We start from the raw sequence: 19,243 nt of genomic DNA, 5'->3' as shown, positions 1-19,243 counted from the left end.
ACCTGTTCCTCCAGAAATATGTGTGTGAATTGGAGTCTTATCGCAAAGATTCCACTTCCTTGATTACCATAATAAGGAACCTACCGTCTGTAAAAAATTGTATTCTCATCACAGCAGACGTTACGGCTCTCTATAGTAACATCGCCCATGATTTGGGAATAGGAGCAGTACGCCATTACTTGATGAAGGATAACAGCATCCCCCTTTCCCAAAAAGAACTCATTTTAAAATCAATTGAATTCATATTAAATAATAATGTATTTATGTTTGAAGACAATTTCTATAAGCAAATAAAGGGCTGTGCCATGGGGACGAGGGTAGCTCCCAGCTACGTGAATCTCTTCATGGAACTCTTTGAATCCTTGTTTATCACGTCCTCACCCTTAGCCCAGGCTCATATTTTACTCTACCGCCGTTATATTGATGACTTGATTTTTATTTGGGAGGGTACAGAGAAATCAGCCAGGGATTTCTTTTTTTCCTTGGACCATAACCCATGGGGTCTTAAGTTCTCCGTATCCATGTCATGTAGTTCCATACAGTTCCTTGACCTTATGTTGAAACTGGATGACATGGGGAATTTTTTCACGTCCACTCATTTCAAAACTGTGGACGTGAATAGTTATCTCAGATTTGACAGTGGCCACCTTCCTAGGTGGATTAAGAACATTCCGTATGGCCAGTATTGGCGTATACGAAAAAAACTGCACACACAATGGTGACTTTGTCCATGAGGCTGATGTTCTTCAAAAAAGGTTTTTGAGGAAAGGATACCCCAAGAAACTGATTAGAGATGCGTATAAAAGAACTAAGCTGCTCAGTCAAGAATCATGTTTGGCACAGGTCTCTGAACACCAGCACACGATGTAGAAATTGGAGTCTAGTGACCACTTTCAATAAATCTAGAATGAACATACAGAAATTGATAAATCGTTATTGGTGTGTCTTGTTGGGTGACCCGATCCTACATAAGCACCTACCAAATAAGCCTAGGATTATTTATAGAAAAAATCGGAATCTAAGGTCCTTTATATCACCCAGCAATACGACGCTGAAATCTATAGCCTCAACACAAAAATATGAGAAACAAAAACAGATAGAAATAGGCTGTTTTGCCTGCGGATCCCCTGGATGTTTATGTTGTAGGGCTATCACTAATGGTGTCACCTCTTTTACCTCACAGACCACGGGGGAGCAATTTTATATTTCTTGTAGGGTGAATTGCCATTCTGATTACGTGATCTACATGTTACAATGTGGATGTGGTTTGCAATATGTGGGCCGGACTATACAAAGAATGCATGCCCGCCTCAATAAACATCGTTCCAATATCAAGAATGGTTATTTACAGCACAGTGTATCCAACATTTTTTGACTACTCACCAGAAGGATCCGAGTGATCTGAGAGTGACAATTTTGGAACAAATTTCTGAAAATATGGTGAATCGGTATCAATACCTTATGAAGAGAGAACATTTTTGGATCTTCAAATTAGGTACATTATATCCTGAAGGGTTAAATTTAGCGATTGACAATGTTTGCAGGTAATGTATGTGCACTATCTGCATTATAAATAAGTGAAGTTGTCAGAATCTTACATGTATGATTTATCAATGAGTTCTTTTATTCCTTTTTTAACATTTTTAATTATTTTTGTGATTGAGTATTATATTTTATCATGATTGTTACCATCGTCTCTTTTTTTATGTTGTTGTTAGTATATTTTTAATGTATTATTGTTGGTTTTTATAGGGCCCTTTTGGTTCTCTTGATTGCTAATTCACATTGTCTTTTTGGTGAATAGCAATCAAGGGGTTAAGGTGAATTGATTGATTTTTTAAATCCTCCCACTTAGTTCCTCCTTTTTTGTATAAAAGTGCCCTAATTTACCTTTTTCCTTGTAATTCCACCTGATGAAGGCAGCAGATCGCTGTAGAAACGCGTTGTGGGCATAACATTGTCGAATAAAGAGGTACGTTTTCTTTTAAATATCCTTCCAGTCGTCTTTTTCCAGTTCCTGGCGCCCGAATTTGACCACAATCTATCTATACTATTTCTGCATTCCCCGAGGGGATTTGTGGCTCGGAGCTGCAGGGAACTGTATGTGCTCGCTGGAACCAGGACCTTGATGACGTCACCATCACGTGATTCATAGCCGGTACCACGTGACTGGCAGCAGACAGCGGTCATCAGAGGCCACGCACCATAAGCAGCAGCTACCACCTTGTATACCAGAGGCTTTCACACCTGGGTTGTGCGGTTTGCACAACCCCCCTAAGGTGAGCAGCCTACTATTATTTGCACAGCCAGTTCATTATCTATCAGGTTCACACAGGCACAGTGCTTCTCCCCCCCACCCTTTTTTGTTTTACATCCTGGTATGCATGGCACAGCAATCCCCATCCTGGTATGCATGGCACCGCAATCCCCATCCTGGTATGCATGGCACCCCTCATCCCTGTCATGGTCTGCGTGGCACCCCACATCCTTATCCTGGTATGCATGGCACCCCACATCCTTATCCTGGTATGCATGGCACCCCTCATCCCCAATCCTGGTATGCATGGCACCCCTGATCCCTATCCTGGTATGCATGGCACCCCTAATCTCTATCCTGGTATGCATGGCACCCCTAATCTCTATCCTGGTATGCATGGCACCCCTAATCCCTATCCTGGTATGCATGGCACCCCTAATCCCTATCCTGGTATGCATGGCACCCCTCATCCTTATCCTAGTATGCATGGTCCCCTCATCCTTATCCTATTATGCATGGTCCCCCTAATCCCCATCATGCTGCACATAAAAAAAATAAACACTCTTACTCACCTTTCTTCTCTCCTCCAGTGCTGCGTCCTGTCTGCCTGCACTGATCTCTCCATGTGAGCCACGCATGACGTCACAAGGAGAGAGTCACTGCTCCCCACACCGGGACTGTGTGCGCGGGGAGCAGTGACTTCACTCTCCTTCATAGCCATAACACAGTGTAGCCGCGCTGCGGCTCCAGCTGCTGACGGGCTATAGCGTGTGCCCACTTATTAAAGGGCATGAATATTCACCCCCTCCCAACGCCCATGGGCGTGGGGAGCAGTGAATATTCATTTTCTTTAGCAGCGGGGACAGTGTAGGCTGCAGCGGGCAGCTGCTGCCTCCTGTGCTCCGCTCCTCCACCGCTACCGCTCCCCCCACACCCCACATATATATACACTCACCCCAACATTTGGACTATAAGACGCACCCCCCATTTTCCTCCAAATTTTTGGAGGAAAAAGGTGCGTCTTATAGTCCGAAAAATACGGTAAGTGGCAGATACAACTGATGAATTTCTTCCCAGGCTCCACTACTGAACATGCCTATTCAGGTCAGCCGAAGGAACATGTTATTTCTATGGTGGGGTGTGTGGCACACTCTGTGCTTTTGTAGTCTATGGATATACTGCGCAATAAATCTGCTCCTAGCCATATAGTGTGAGGACATACAGAGCTCTCTATCTAAAACATCTCAGACTTTCTTTATTACTGGTGGTGCTCCCATATGAGTTTTTCTGTGACTTTATAAAATGTGAAATGTAAACCGTCATGAAAACACAAACTGATTCTTAGGATGTTCAAGGTCTGTCTTGAACAAGGAGATATATTCCTTCCCTGAAATCCTAAGTAAAGACCGTGGTTTTCAATGGCAAACAGAATGTACAACAAATAGATATATTTAAACTCTTAGTAAGGTACGACACAGAACTGAACAACATGTGGCTCATACAGCCATTTGGTAGCCAATTTGAGGCAAGAGAAAAATGCCATATCTGTGCCATATTGGAGGCTCAGACCATTGCCAGAAACCTCTGGTTTCGGTTCATCTCCCATTATAAGAAAGGATCCATCATCTTGAAATCCAACATACCCAACCTTTCTTTTCTGACATTTTCAGCCAAGTTTACTATATTTTGAGACATGGATAGGAAGTAGCATAGTCTTTTATATGTCATTCAGCATACAATAGATACAATTTTTTTAGTAAGGTAACAATGACTCCTTTGTATCCTGTGAAGCCCCCAGAGGTTCTACAAGCATACAGTGGAGCTTGAAAGTTTGTAAATCCTGCAGAATTTTCCATATTTCTCAATAAATTAGACCCAAAACTACAGATTTTCACAAAGTCCTAAAAACTGATTATGAAAACTAAATCAAACAAATGAGTCCAAAAAATGAAATGTGGTTATTTTTTAATTGAGGAAAATTATCCAATACCACATGTCTGTGAGTTGCAAAAGTATGTGAAATTTTAGGATTACCAATTTGAAAGTGAAATTAGAGTCTTGTATTTTCAATCTATTGGATGACAATCAGGTGTGAGTGGGTGACCTGTTTTATTTGAATAATCATGGATCTATCAAGGTCTGATATTCATAACACATTTGTGGAAGTGTATAATGACACGAACAAAATACATTTCTAAAGAACTCAGAGGAAGAATTGTTCATTCTCATCAGGCTGACAAAGGTTACTAAATCATCTCTAAAGAGTTTTGACTCCCTCAATCTACAGTCACACAGATTGTGTACAAATTGAGGAAATTCAAGACCAAGAGCGAGATCACTAAGGAACCTAAAGTAACCTCTAAGCAACTAAAGGCTTCTTTTACATTAGTACTAGATAATGTTAATGGATACTGGGACAAAGTTTTGTGTAAGAGACCAAAAGAAAATGTTTTTATTTAAATGAGAAGTGATCGCTTTGGAGAAGGAAAAACACTGCAGTAGAGCTAAAAACCTCATACAATATATTATCCACCTTGCTCATGGAGTGATGTTTGTGGGTCAACCACGCCTCAGGAGGGTAATAATTGTCTTGAATTTCCTCCATTTGTACACAATCAGTTTATGGATTGATGGAGTCTGAACTCTTTATAGATAGCTTTGTAAACTTTTCTTTTAAGAAAATGTCTTTTTTCCCCTCACCCATGACAGCACACCTGGAGAGAGGGATCCGCCCCACCAAGGACAGGAAACCATCTGAAATAAAAGGGCGGTACCTCTCCCTCGCTTCAGTTGGTTTCCTGTCCTTGATGGGGAACCTGTCTGGAAGAAAGAAGACTTACCTGGGGCTGTCCCGGTGTGGAAGAGCGGGTACTGGCCTGTGCACGGGGTTCAGTATCCCAGAAGCGCCGTCCGCAGCTTCCCCTGGGATTTCTGCGCCGAGCGGGCGCACGTGGTGAGGCAGGCTCAGTCCTCCCGTAGACCGCTGCACCGCCCTCCCCCTGCCGCTTCTGCCGGCCGCACAGTGACTTCCGGGTAGGACACGTCTGACGTCACGGCGCGGGGCACTCTGGGGGAGGCGTGCCAGATGACGTCAGGAGGTAGCGCCCGATCCAAGATGGCGGCGCCCTGTGAAGCGTTCCATGCCGGTTTTTTTTCGATGGAGCTCCGGCCTGGGAAGGGGGGAGGGCCCCATGAACCGGAGGAGGTGCTGGATGGCCCTATTTTAGGAGGAGGGGGTTATCCTGAAAGCGTGGTACGCTTCTGAAGCAGGGCTGACCAGGATAGCCAAGAGAAGCAGCTAACCCCCCCCCCCCCTCAGCACCGGAAGAAGCAGAGGGATGCCTCTCACACCGACAGCCGCTCGAGCAATCGCAGTGGCAGCCACAGGAGCAAGGTGTCAAGCGCCTCTGGTCCATCCAGAAAGGAATCATCGGTTCCGCTACAGCCTCCGAATCAGTTACCCGTTTGTGACTTCCAGGGGTGAGTGATCTTCGTGAATGTCACCTTTTAGTAATGGGAAGTCTCTTATGTGCTTCCTTTTATAGGAGCCTAAGAAGAGTAGCGCCAAGCAAGAGCACAGAATGTGTGCCCTATGCCAAACTTCCCTCCCCATAGATTGGCAAATGCCGCTTTGCCCGAACTGCGTTGCTAAAACTATAGCGGAAAATTCCCTGGATTTCGCATCTAATTTAAAGTCTATAGTCCACGTAGAGGTTCAGGGGTCCCTGAAGGGGTTGCTTAGAGGGAAGAAAAGATCCCATAGTGATGTCTCCTCCAACTCTGATTCCTCCCAGTCCGAGGATCTGTGGGAGTGATTCATCATCCTCTTCCTCATCGGATAACGGTAGACCCTGTTTTCCCATTGAGAGTACGGACAGACTGGTTAGAGCAGTCAGATCAACCATGGGTCTGGGGGAGGAGAAAGCATCCAAATCCCGGGAAGACATTATGTTTGTGGGCCTTGGAGAAAGAAAGAGGCGCTCCTTTCCGAGAGTGGAAGAGACCAGAAAGATCAGGGACCTTACACTCCTTCTCTAAAAGAAGGTACCCCTTCGAAGAGAAGGACTCTGAGCCTTGGGATAAGATCCCCAAAGTTGACGGGACTGTAGCCAGGTCGTCCAAAAAATCTTCCCTGCCCTTGGAGGACTCAGGCGTCCTAAAAGATGCCCTTGATAAAAAGGCTGACTCCTTTCTCAGTCATACTTGGGAAGCTGCAGCAGGAGGCCTGAAGCCAGCTGTAGCGGGCACCTGTGTGGCAAGATCCCTAATGGTGTGGCTCCAACAGTTGGAGGACCAGCTTAAGGATAAAAAGGTCTCTAGGGATAGAATCCTTTCAAATCTACCCCTAATGCAGGCAGCATCGGCCTTCCTGGCGGACTCTTCAGCAGACTCTGTCAGGCTTTCGGCTAGAGCAGCAGGTCTATCTAATGCTGCCAGACGGGCCTTGTGGCTCAAAGGTTGCCCAGGCGACCTACCGTCGAAGCATAAATTGTGTTCCTTCCCGTGTGATGGTAGACTCCTGTTTGGCCAAAAGTTGGAAGACCTTTTAGCAAAGGCAGGCGATAAAAACAAAGGGTTCCCAGGATTTTCAGGGGACTCAAAAAGGTTTGGTCTTCGGAGGAGGAAATTTAATCGGGGTCGCCCTCCAAGAGACAGGAGAAGATGGGAGACCAAGTCCAAAAAGGAGTCGGGCTATATGTTTGGGGGACCGTCCTCAAATACAAATAGATCCTCCCAATGACGCCATGCCGAAGGTTGGGGGGAGGTTTTTCCACTTTTTTCCAGCTTGGAAAGCAATTACAGCAAACCCCTGGATTTTGAACATTGTAAGTGGTGGCCTGAAGATACGGTTCAGCCAGATCCCTTGTCGGACCTTTGTGGTTACCCCCAAAAGGAAGATCCAGGAAGAACAGATAACACTGGAAGCAGAGATATTAGAGCTAGTAAGGAAACGAGTCCTTCTCGAAGGGCCGATACCACAAAGAGGGAAGGGATTTTATTCCCCTCTGTTCATGATAAAAAAAACAACGGGTCCCTAAGGACCATCATCAACCTCAGGAGTCTGAACCAGTTAATAGAAAATCAGACCTTCAAGATGGAATCAGTGGGCTCGGCAGTGAAGCTCTTACACCACAATTTGCTTTATGGCAGTAATAGACTTGAAGGACGCATATTATCACGTCCCAATTCATCCAGACTACCAGAAGTATCTGACAGTAGCCCTGTTCATTCAGGAAGAGCTGAGGCATTTTCAGTTTGCTGCCCTACCCCTTCGGCCTCTCCATAGCCCCAAGAATATTTACAAAATTAATAGCGGAAGTAACAGCCTTTCTAGGAATCAAGAACGTAGTAATCGTGCCCTATTTAAACGATTTCTTAATAGTAGGGAAATCAGAAGCCCACTGCTCCAGTCAACTTCTAGAAGTCGCGACAGTGTTGCATCAGCTAGGGTGGTTGGTAAATTCCCAAAAGTCAAAACTAACCCCCTCAAGGACTCAGACCTTCCTAGGACTAATTCTAGACTCTCATCTCCAAGCCTGCTTCATCCCAGAAGACAAGGTCCGCAATTTGCTCGTTTTAGTCTTGAAAGCCATGCGATCTCCAGTGATGTCTCTAAGAGAGGCAATGTCCCTCCTGGGCTCTATGACGGCCTGTCTCCCAGCAGTCAAATGGGCTCAGGGGCATATGAGACTTCTTCAGTGGAAGGTCCTGTCAGCGCAGAAGTCCTTCAACGGGCATTTAGAAAGCAAGTTCTCTCTCTCCCCAGAAGCTGTAGATTCCCTTTCGTGGTGGACAGACAGGGGAAATCTGACCTCAGGCGTACAGTGGTCCAGGCCAGTCGATCGGGTGATTACGACCGATGCGAGCAGTTCCGGATGGGGGGGGTCATCTGGCAGAGCTCTCAATACAGGGTCACTGGACATACCACGAGATGGGGGCATCCTCAAACAAAGGAGCTTTGGGCAGTAGAGAGATCCCCCATAGGCTTTCTTCCTCACATTCAGGGTCACCACGTCCAGGTCAGATCCGACAACCGAACATCAGTAGCCTATGTGAATCAGCAGGGGGGAACAAGATCACGCTCTCTGATGGCTGTGGCAGACAGAATCCTTCATCTGGCAGAGCGACACCTCCCATCCCTCAGTGCCCTTCACATAAAGGGGGTAGAAAAAGTAAAAGCAGACTTTCAGGGGGAATGGAGCTTGAACCCGGAGGTCTTCCAACAGATTGTCCAGTTATGGGGGCAGCCAGACATAGACCTGTTTGCCACAGGTGCAAACAGGAAGGTAGACAGATTCTGTTCCTTAAATCCAGCAGAAAGTCCCCATGCCGTGGATGCCCTCCAGATCCCTTGGAAGTTCAGGAAGGCCTATGCCTTTCCCCCGTTAGTAAGGTTCCAGTAGTGGTGAGGAAGATTTGGGAGGAAGGCGTAAGGGTAATTCTTATAGCCCCTTTTTGGCCCAAGAGGCCTTGGTTCTCCCTGATCCGACTAATGTCAGTTTCAGATCCCTGGGTTCTACCAGAGAGACCGGACCTTCTCATTCAGGGACCAGTATTCCACACCCAAGCCTGAGGTTTCCATCTTGCGGAATGGAATTTGAGAGGTCACTACTAAGTAGCAAGGGGTTTTCACCAGGGTTAGTCTCTACCTTGCTGGGTAGTAGGAAACCAATAACGACAAAAATTTATAACCGAGTCTGGAGTAAATTCCTAGAATTTATAGATACCCCATTATCAGACAAGCCTCCAATCAGGGGAATCTTGGAGTTTCTGCAAAAGGGGCGCGACCTAGGTCTAGCCACAGGGACTCAAAGTTCAGGTGTCGGCATTGGGGGCGCTCTATAATTGTAACTTGGCGGGGAACAGATGGGTCTCGAGGTTTATCAACTCCTGTGCCAGAGCCAGACCGGTTCGGTCCCTAAGAGTTCCTTCCTGGGACCTGAATTTGGTCTTGAATGCACTTACCAGTGACCCGTTCGAACCCCTACAGGATGTCTCTCCTAAGATCCTCACCCTTAAAACCATCCTCTTAGTGGCCTTAACGTCTACTCGTAGGGTGGGTGACCTGCAGGCCCTTTCGGTTAATCCTCCCTACACATAAATTTATGATGATAGTCACCTTGCGTCCAGATCCAGCATACCTTCCCAAAGTGGTATCTAGATTTCACTGTAACCAGGAGATTGTGCTTACCTCATTTTGCAGCAATCCTAAAAATCCAGGGGAAGTTAGATTCCATATCCTAGATGTTAGAAGATCACTACTACAGTACATTAACATGACTAGTGTATGGGGGAAGGACCATTCCTTGTCCCTGGCCTTTCAGGGGAATAGGAAGGGTCACAGGGTGTCCAAGGGTACCATTTCTAGGTGGCTTAGGGAGGCCATTTGTCTAGCATATACGTCCACAGGAGTTCCGGCCCCGGACAATGTCAGGGCTCATTCCACCAGAGCCGTCGCAACCTCCTGGGCGGAAAGGGCAGACATCTGAATCGATCAGATATGTAGAGATGCTACTTGGTTTACACCATCCACCTTCTTTAAACACTATCGGTTGGATCTGTCCTCCTCTGACCTTACCTTTGGGAGAAGGGTACTTCAGGCGGTGGTCCCTCCCTAGGGTGCTCATAATTCTCCAAAATTCTCTCCAGGTGTGCTGTCATGGGTGAGGGGAAAACACCACGGTTACTTACCGGTAGCTATTTTTTCCTGAGCCCATGACAGCACCCGTAGTTTTCCCTCCCTATTTTTTCTGTTTCTCACACCCTGGTGTGCACTGTTTTGGGTGTTATATATATATGTGTATATATATTGTAGGTGTTGGTTATATGCCTAACCTCTTTGGGAGGTCCTCTCAATGCTCTGTAAACAACTGAAGCGAGGGAGAGGTACCGCCCTTTTATTTCAGATGGTTTCCTGTCCTTGGTGGGGCGGATCCCTCTCTCCAGGTGTGCTGTCATGGGCTCAGGAAAAACCGGCTACCGGTAAGTAACCATGGTGTTTTTGTGCCATGGTGCACTTCCATAAACATGTGATGTGATGATCAGACTTTGATAAATGCCGGATCTTTAAATAAACAGGTTGCCCACTCACAGATTATTGTAATCCCATTGATTGAAAATACCAAACCCTAATATCACCTTCAATTTATCTACTAATGCTAAAATTGAACATACTTTGGCCACTCACATACATTTGTGATTGTCATTTTTTTTTTAATAATGAAAATAATCCAAAGTCCAATATTTTTTTACTCATTTCTTTTATTTGGTTCTGTTTATCTACTTATAGGACTTGTGTGAAAATCTGATGTAGTTTTAGATCAAATGTTAACAAGTTCACAAACTTTCATTACTGTATATGATTCTTTTGTAAGCCTAGTTTTTCAATGCATATGTATTTTTATTTATTTTATCTTTAATTTGCTTTCTTTCTACAGATATTTTTCATTTTTCAATCTCCGCTGAATCCAGGAAATCAAGGTAAGACTATTTAACGACGATCTGATCACATTTATTTATATGAAATGTATACCCTGTATGCGGAGTATTTTGCTATTATATCCATAAAAATAATATTCTCTACAGACTAAAGTGCACCACTAGTTTCTAAAAACACCAAGTAAGAAGGTTTGATTAGTAGGAAGTCATTTAAAAGGTCTGACTGCTTCTTGGAAAATTAAATTTTCCCATGGTTTTACTTTCTGCCCAAGCATACACTTGAGCTTATGAATGTTTGTAGTCTGCAAGAGGTCCACTCATATGATAGTGATCCACACCCACGGCCATGAAATAGTATTTAATATGCCAAAGGCTCAAGTTTACCATAGAGGTAGGGAGCTCTGAGAGAAGATTACCCCTCTATAACATCCATAGGTCCTAATAGTGTAACACAGCAGATGTCCTCTGAGTATGCTACCCTATTTCTTGTTGAGAAGACCCTAGAATTCAAAGTGCTTATTTGACAATCACATTACTTAAATGCTGATCTAAGGAAAAATACATAGAGAATTTAATGTCTGATTTTTTTTTATTTATGGTGAAAATCTTGCAATTTTCAAAATAGCTACTAAGTAGCATTGATGAAAAGCAATCCATGGGACCCAGTCCAGTAGCCATGTTGGTAATCTATGGTGGCTAGATGGAAGCTCTGAAAACCACCTGCTACCAGACGTGGATGCCAAGGGTAGGCAGGGATTGCATCCAGCTGTCACAGATTACTGTCGTGGTTGATGGACGGGGTCCTTCAAAACCATTCGCACCAACTCTACTACTAAGGGCTCTTTCAGATGTCCCTGATAATTGGTCCAATGTCGGATCGCAATGGACGGACTGGCCGCACATCTCCTGAGTTGAGCATAGAAATATATGAAGCTGTCACGCACGGGTCAGGAGATGTGCATTGCAATCTAACTGATTATCATGGACATCAGAAAGAGCCCTAAGTCTAGTATTTGTCTCACACTTCTGTTTTCTACAAAAGACTCTTCAGCAGTCACATTATCATCACAGACAGGGTTACAATGATGGGTAACACCCCCATACACAGAAGAGAAACAGGATTCACAATAGGTGATGTCACAGCTCACCTCCTTCCCCTCCCTTCACTATCACTTTTGCCCAGATGACAGCAAGTTCAGATAATGCTTTTATGCAAACAAACAGGGTCTAAGTCAGTCACTTGTGAATGCTGAAAAAACAGGAAGTAGGAGCATAATATTAGGCCTCGTGTCAAAATATCAAAAATTTCTTAGTAATATGAAAAAAATACATTTTACATTAAAAACAAATTTAAACAATAGGTCATTCTCTGATGACATTTTTTTTAAATGTTGCACCTGGAAAATACCATGCTGCCAAAAAGGGACCAATAAACTGCATCAATTGCATTAAAGCCTTACATGATTTGTATGTTGCCATTTTGACCAAGCCTTTAAAAACATATTTTGAAAACATCCACACAGATTTCTCCAATCTCCCAGATCCTCTCTGAAAATTGTTTAATTACTTACACATGATCCGGTGAAACTGCTACAGTTCAGTAAAACAAGTTTCTTTCCCGAAAAAGAAACTTATTAAAGAGCACCTGTCAGCAGGATTGTGCTTAGTAAACTACATACACTGTCAGGTGGGCGCCATTACACAGAGTAAAATGATACCTTTGTTGATGAAATCCATCCTGTGGTTCTTTTATAATCTCTCAGCGATCGAGAAATGCTACTGCGCAAGCGCGGGCGCCATATTGCTGCACCCAAATTCATTTTCCTAAAGCAAAATGGAGCCCACGCTTGCACAGTAGCATCTTAGCAACCAAAAGATGCTACTGCTCATGCATGGGCCACGGCGGCCATATTGGGGGATGTAAATTTTCACTTTTGAACAGAAATTGTTATGATCTGCAACATGTACTAAGGAAGATAGGGGAAAGCTGTCCCTACAGTAAGACTAAGCTGAATCCCTACGATGTAGCGGGCTGCCTGTTCCTAGTGAACAGACCTGCCTTAGTCCTCGGCTAGTCTGAACGAAGACCTATAGAATTAAAGGAGGGGTCCCTAAAAGAACTAAGGACTGGGACAAAAATGGGACACCTCCTAAACAGAAGTTGTTGCAGAACACAAAAAGACAAACTGACAAAAATGTACTAAAGGTCCCAGAGGACCAAGCGAACTTGACAGAGAAAGGCACCGAAGCACCAGGCTAGAGAAACAGTCAAACACTGAAGTCCAGCACAGCCAGAAGGGCGGTGCTGGAATATAAAGGCAGATGGTCACGTGACCGCAAAACACAAGATAGAAAAAACAAACATGAGGGTTCTAACAGTACCCCCTCTTTTATGAGGATCCTCCGGATCCTCCAGGCCCAGACCTATCCGGAAACCTCCTGTGGAAAGCTCTAACAAGCCTAGGAGCAGAGATATTATCCGTCCTTACCCAGGAGTTGTCTTTGGGACCGAAACCCTTCCAGGAGACAAGATACTGTAATCTCCCTCTATGCCATCTAGAATTCAAGATACGAGAAATTTCATATTCGCTGTCTTCACAACAGGAGGAACTGTGACAGTGGCGTCCCTATCAGATACATCAGTCTTTTTCAACAAGGAAACATGAAACACAGGATTAATCTTCCAGGAAGTAGGGACATCCAACCTAACAACAGATGGGTTAACAACCTGAAGCACTTTAAATGGACCCACAAACCTAGGACCCAGTTTTTTAGAGGGAATCCTCAACCACAGGTTCTTCGAGGCAACCAAACCATGTCTCCCACAGTAAACAAAACCTCTTTACGTTTCCTGTCAAAATACTTCTTGGACTTCTTGTTAGCCTCTTGAAGATTGCAACGTACAAAAAATGCAGGTGCATTGGTAAGACCAAAAGGCATCACCAGATTCTCAAAATGACCTACCAGAGTGTTAAAAGCAGTTTTCCATTCATCACCCTCCTTCACTCGTAACAAATGGTATGCTCCCCGGAGATCAATTTTGCAGAACCACTTGGCTCCCACTAACTGGTTAAACAAGTCAGGAATTAACGGCAATGGGTAGGAATTGCGTACGGTAATCTTATTAATTTCACGAAAATCCAGACATGGACGTAAACCGCCGTCCTTTTTTTTAACAAAGAAGAATCCAACTGCCACAGGCAACTTAGAAGGTCTAATGTGACCAGCAGCCAGGCTAGTCTCTATGTACTCCTCCAAGGCCTTTCTTTCAGGAATAGTCAGATTAAACTGCTTTGAGCAGGGGGTTGGACCAGATGACCCAGGAGGTCCCTTCCAACTCTACCATTCTATGATTCTATGATTCTATGATTCTATAAACAAGCGACTTTTGGGAAGAGTAGCACCCAGAACAAACTCAATGGCGCAATCCTAATCCCTATGAGGAGGTAAAACTTGTGACTCCTCCTCCGAAAAAACCCTACAAAATCTTGAATAGGTACCAGTAATTCCCCTTTTTCCACAGCCGCAATGCGACCATTACAACATTTATCATAGCACTTCGGACTCCAAGACTTAATCACATTAGTAGACCAGTCCAATAAATGATTGTGCAGTTTTAACCAAGTCAATCCTAGAACAACTGGAGAGGGCAAATTATCCAAAACAACAAAGTCCAAAATTTCTTGGTGAATTCCATTGATAGTGAGGGGAAATGCAGCAGTCTTGTGAGTAATACATTTCAAAGGAGTGTTATCAATTGCAACCACAGAAATAGGTGATGACAAAGGTTTGGATTTCAATTTAAGGTTTTCCAAAAACCCTTTATCAATCACATTAAGTGTTGAACCACAATCCACAAATACCTGAAATTCAATCAAATCTCCCTGCAGAGTAGTACTCCCAGAAAGAAATACTCCTGCAGAGCATAAACAAGCTATACGGGCGTAACTGACCTTTTTTTTTCTTTACTTAAACGACGCTCACAATACTTAATCAAATGGTCAGCTTTACCACAATAAAGACACAATCCCTCGGCGAACCTCCAGTCTCTTTCCTGAGATCGGAGTGACATCGCCCCAACCTCCATCGGTTTCCCGCCGTCAGAGCAGATTTTCTGGGGACTAGGAACTGACATTACAGGAGTCTTTACCTCATTGAGCCTGCACCTCAGTCTCCTGTCTATATGAACAGCTAACTGCATAGCATCCTGCAGAGTCTCAGGTGCAGGGAATGCAATTAGCAAATCCTTAACCCTTTCACTCAGACCAGCAAGAAATAAACATCTCAGCGCAGGATCATTCCACTTAACTTCTGAAGCCCATCTCCTGAAGTGTGTGCAATAATTTTCAACATCATCTGACCTCTGATTCAAATGTCTAAGTTCTGATTCAGCAGATGAGATTCGATCAGGATCGTCATATAATAGCCCCATAGCAGAAAAAAATTCTTCAACAGACCTTAACCACGGATCATTGGGCTGGAGAGAAAAGGCCCTCCCCTGTGGTTCATTGCGCAAAAGTGACATAATAAAACCAATGCGCTGTGATTTATTCCCAGAGGATCTTGGTCTCAAACGAAAATATAACAAACAAGCATTTTTAAAGGAAAAAAAATCTTGCTGTTTACCATAAAAAACATCAAGCAGTCCTACCTTGGGTTCGACAAAATGCGCTCCAGAACAGTTACTCACGTGTTGCTGGAGCTCGGCCACCTCCAGAGACAATCCCTGCAGGCGTTTAGCCAAATCCTGGACGGAAACCATACTGATCCCCGAATTATTTATTTCCTTTTTAGTTTTTTTTTTGGGGGCTGGACTTACTGTTATGATCTGCAACATGTACTAAGGAAGATAGGGGAAAGCTGTCCCTACAGTAACACTAAGCTGAATCCTTACGATGTAGCGGGCTGCCTGTTCCTAGTGAACATACCCGCCTTAGTCCTCGGCTAGTCTGAACGAAGACCTATAGAATTAAGGGAGGGGTCCCTAAAAGAACTAAGGACTGGGACAAAAATGGGACACCTCTTAAACAGAAGTTGTTGCAGAACACAAAAAGACAAACTGACAAAAATGTACTAAAGGTCCCAGAGGACCAAGCGAACTTGACAGAGAAAGGCACCGAAGCACCAGGCTAGAGAAACAGTCAAACACTGAAGTCCAGCACAGCCAGAAGGGCGGAGCTGGAATATAAAGGCAGATGGTCACGTGACCGCAGAACACAAGATAGAAAAAACAAACAGGAGGGTTCTAGCAGAAATTACACAGGCAATATTTAAAACAGTAGGCAGGTCACTGAAAGCACAGTGACCTGTCAGAGGCCAGAGATAGGCATACATAATGAGAGCACCAGTTACAGCCCCTCCCTAAAGTCCCGCCCCAGAGCACAAGCATTTCATTATGGCAGAACTGAAAATAAAGATTATAAAAAAAACATAGGATGGATTTCATCAACAAGGGTATCATTTTACTCAGTGTAACGGTGCCCACCTAACAGTGTATGTAGTTTACTGAGCACAATCCTGCTGACAGGTGCGCTTTAAGCTGTACAATAATTTTTCCCAGAAAAACTTTTAAAGGAGTTGGCCATTTAATCTTGTCAGTAACACTATCATGAAAGGCTGAAAGGTGCTTCTGTCCATAAGATGTCTGCTGGTGGAGGAGCAAAAATTGTATTGCAGCAGACATCACTGCACCAAGAACATGTCTGTTGTCAGGAAAAAAACTGCTTAAAATCTGTACATTTTTGTTGAATGTTTGTGTGGCGCCCCTGCGGGTCCAGTTGCCACAGAAGTACTGCATCTCAGCCAGAGATGTGGTACCCCACTCTCAGGTAAGGGGGGAGCACTACCCGGGACCCACACACTCACATCCAAAACTACACCACTCCTTCAGGGAAGGGCAAGATTGCTCCTAAGGGAGAGCACAGGCCCCCTGTCTGGAGGATCGAACTAAGTAGAGGGGATGGGTTGAGGAAGTAGTTTAAGGGAGCATTAAAGGAAGGACTGAAGGTAGAAGGGACCACAGAGTGACAGTAAGTGACGTGGGTCACATGACAGAGAATATAAAAGACAGGTAGAAAGATCTAGAAGCGGCCAGTAAGTGAGGACCGTTGAGGAGTAGGGTCCTAAGAGCAAGAGCGCAGTGAGAAGGGCTCCAGAGAGAGAAAGGATCTTAGGGGCACGGGAAGTGCGGAGTCCATCCGTGTGCCCAAGTTCACGCCGACCATGAAGAGATCAGGTCGCAGTAGGGAATCTGCCCCGGATTAGTGGAGGACTACAAGACTCGGCTAGCAAACTGGAGGTTGCGGTATCTCTATGTGCCGTAGCCAAAAACCACACACATTCGCTGAAAAAGTGGCTATATAGGGGACAGAGTGGATGTGGCCCGACAAGGCCAGCGGCCACTGGCTCGGGACACTGTGTGTGAGGCGCAGGGCAGGAGGGTGAGAGCCAGGGCAGAGAGACGACCCGGGAAGGTACACAAGAAAGGGGTCCCGATCAAGTGCACCCAAGTTATCTGAGAGTTGGCTGGATCACTTCCCCGGAGGACACAGGACTCGGTGGGCTGTTATAACCTGCTGGCAGTTGTAACGTGGAACACCATAAGAACTGTGAGTAAACACTTGAAGACTGCACCCCACTGTGTCCTTGACTTAATTGCTGCGTCACCTGCCTTGCACAACACCAACATCCAAAAATCTCCTATTTAACTGCCCTGGGGCCTAGGTCTACCCGTGGAGAGCTAAACCATCTCTGCTGCGTCACCAACAGCTCCAGTGGATCTGAGCAGCAGCATACCACGGGGGTGCGTCATTTGCTTGTGCTTTTGACATGTTTTTTGATGTTTTTTTCCCATTCAATTGAATGAGTTAAAAACGCTGCAAAAAACATTGAAAAAATTGACATTCTGCAGATTTAAAACGCCTTCAAATATGCAAGGAAAAAAATAAGCAGCATGAGTGTATGAGATTTCAGAAATATCATTCACCTTGTTGGCACTGTAAAATGCTTGTTCAAATGCAACGTGTGAACAAGCCCTGAAGGTACTATGTGCACACGTAGAGTATTTGCAGCAGATTATTCTCCACCAAAAAACAAAGTTTTGGCAGGAAAAAGAGTGCTCAAAATATGCAGGATTTTGACACCTTTTTTACTTGTTCTTATGTGTGTGTTTTATACATTTTTACTTGCCTTTTTCCATTAATTTGGATAAGTGAAAAGACATTGCAAAATGCTGAAACAATTGACACACTGCAGATTTAAAAAAGCGCTTTTTTATTGGTTCAAATCCACAAGGGTAAAATAAGCAGCTGAGTTTTCAGAAATCTCATTCACTTTGCTGGCACGGTAAAGTGCGTTTTTTACAGTTTAAAAACGGGCGAAAAAAAACCACTGCAAAAATGCAGCATGTGAACAAGCCCTAACTGATGGGTAGCCAAATTGCAAAAAGAGGAGTTACATTTTTGGCACTAATGAGGGTTAAAATTTGAAGGACTAATGTATATTAATAGCTGTACAGCAAATATTTAATATGTGATAAACATGCTAGATTGCACGCTTACTTTTTAGTTAATTAACATTGGCACAAATCAATCTAAAAAAAATCTATTCACCTAAGAATCTCTCTCCTGAGTAATCCATCTTTTCGGTAGGCTTTAAACATCTAGTCATGGACCGGATAACTGACCGTCAATTTAGGAATGTGACAAGGACTCGTACAGACGCGTTCTATGTGCATGATTTGTAGACTGATGTTCCATTGGCGATGATGAACATGAAACTTACAATGTAATTTATACTAACAGCCACCAAACTTCTTATACATATGATACTTTTTATCTTCATTATTCTCCAGAGATGGGCCAGCATTTAAACAAGCATGGAGATGGTGTAAAGGACGTAGCTTTTCAGGTTGAAGACTGTGAATTTTTGTTTCAGGTAAATGTATTTTTCTTATATGACTTTACATGATTTTCAGTGGTGTAACTTGAAGCTCGTGGGCTAACGCAAAACCTCTATCAGGATTCCCCGACTATATCAAGTGGGCCAATGGGACCTTTTGGGACCCAAGACTACAAGACCCAGGAGCAACTGAAACACTTACACCTACTCTGTGCAGGCTATACATTGCCACATACTAAGCCCACAGTGCCACGCTCTGTACATTTATGGTGCTGGAAGCCTGCTGTTCAGGACGAGAACTGTAAATGTGCAGCATAATGATACGTTGGGCACAAAATCAATCACCCAATGGCCTTCCATAAGAACAGCAGAAATTGGAGGAAAATCATTTATATGATATGGTCACTATTGACTATAGTATCTGAAGGGTTAAAACAAAGTGAAGGATAAACTTTCAAGAATAGGAACTTGTTGGTACTCACCAGCTCTTCTAATAGGCTGCCCAATGAAATTGTGTGCTAATTACTACTTATCCCAAGGCACTGTACTAGTGAAAAAAGGGTTTAAGTCATAACATGGAAAAAAAAACAAGTGTAATATACAGTTAGGTCCATATATATTTGGACAGAGACAACATTTTTCTAATTT

At 44.1% G+C, this 19,243-nt stretch overlaps 1 protein-coding gene across 2 annotated transcripts in view; it reads left to right on the top strand.

The window, feature by feature from the left end:
* LOC141230226 (4-hydroxyphenylpyruvate dioxygenase) overlaps positions 1 to 19,243 on the top strand; it is a 96,721-nt gene that overhangs the window by 20,841 nt on the left and 56,637 nt on the right. For both annotated transcript variants that reach the window (XM_073667578.1, XM_073667577.1), the window contains exons 5-6: positions 10,696 to 10,738; positions 18,549 to 18,631. In XM_073667578.1, the coding sequence (XP_073523679.1) occupies positions 10,696 to 10,738; positions 18,549 to 18,631 (126 nt within the window). The remainder of the gene's footprint in view (positions 1 to 10,695; positions 10,739 to 18,548; positions 18,632 to 19,243) is intronic.

Source organism: Phyllobates terribilis, unplaced genomic scaffold (genome assembly GCF_046119375.1).
Source record: "Phyllobates terribilis strain yellow unplaced genomic scaffold, ASM4611937v1 Scaffold_2__4_contigs__length_985480577, whole genome shotgun sequence".
Taxonomy (NCBI): domain Eukaryota; kingdom Metazoa; phylum Chordata; class Amphibia; order Anura; family Dendrobatidae; genus Phyllobates; species Phyllobates terribilis.
This window is presented reverse-complemented; position numbering and strand designations above follow the sequence as displayed.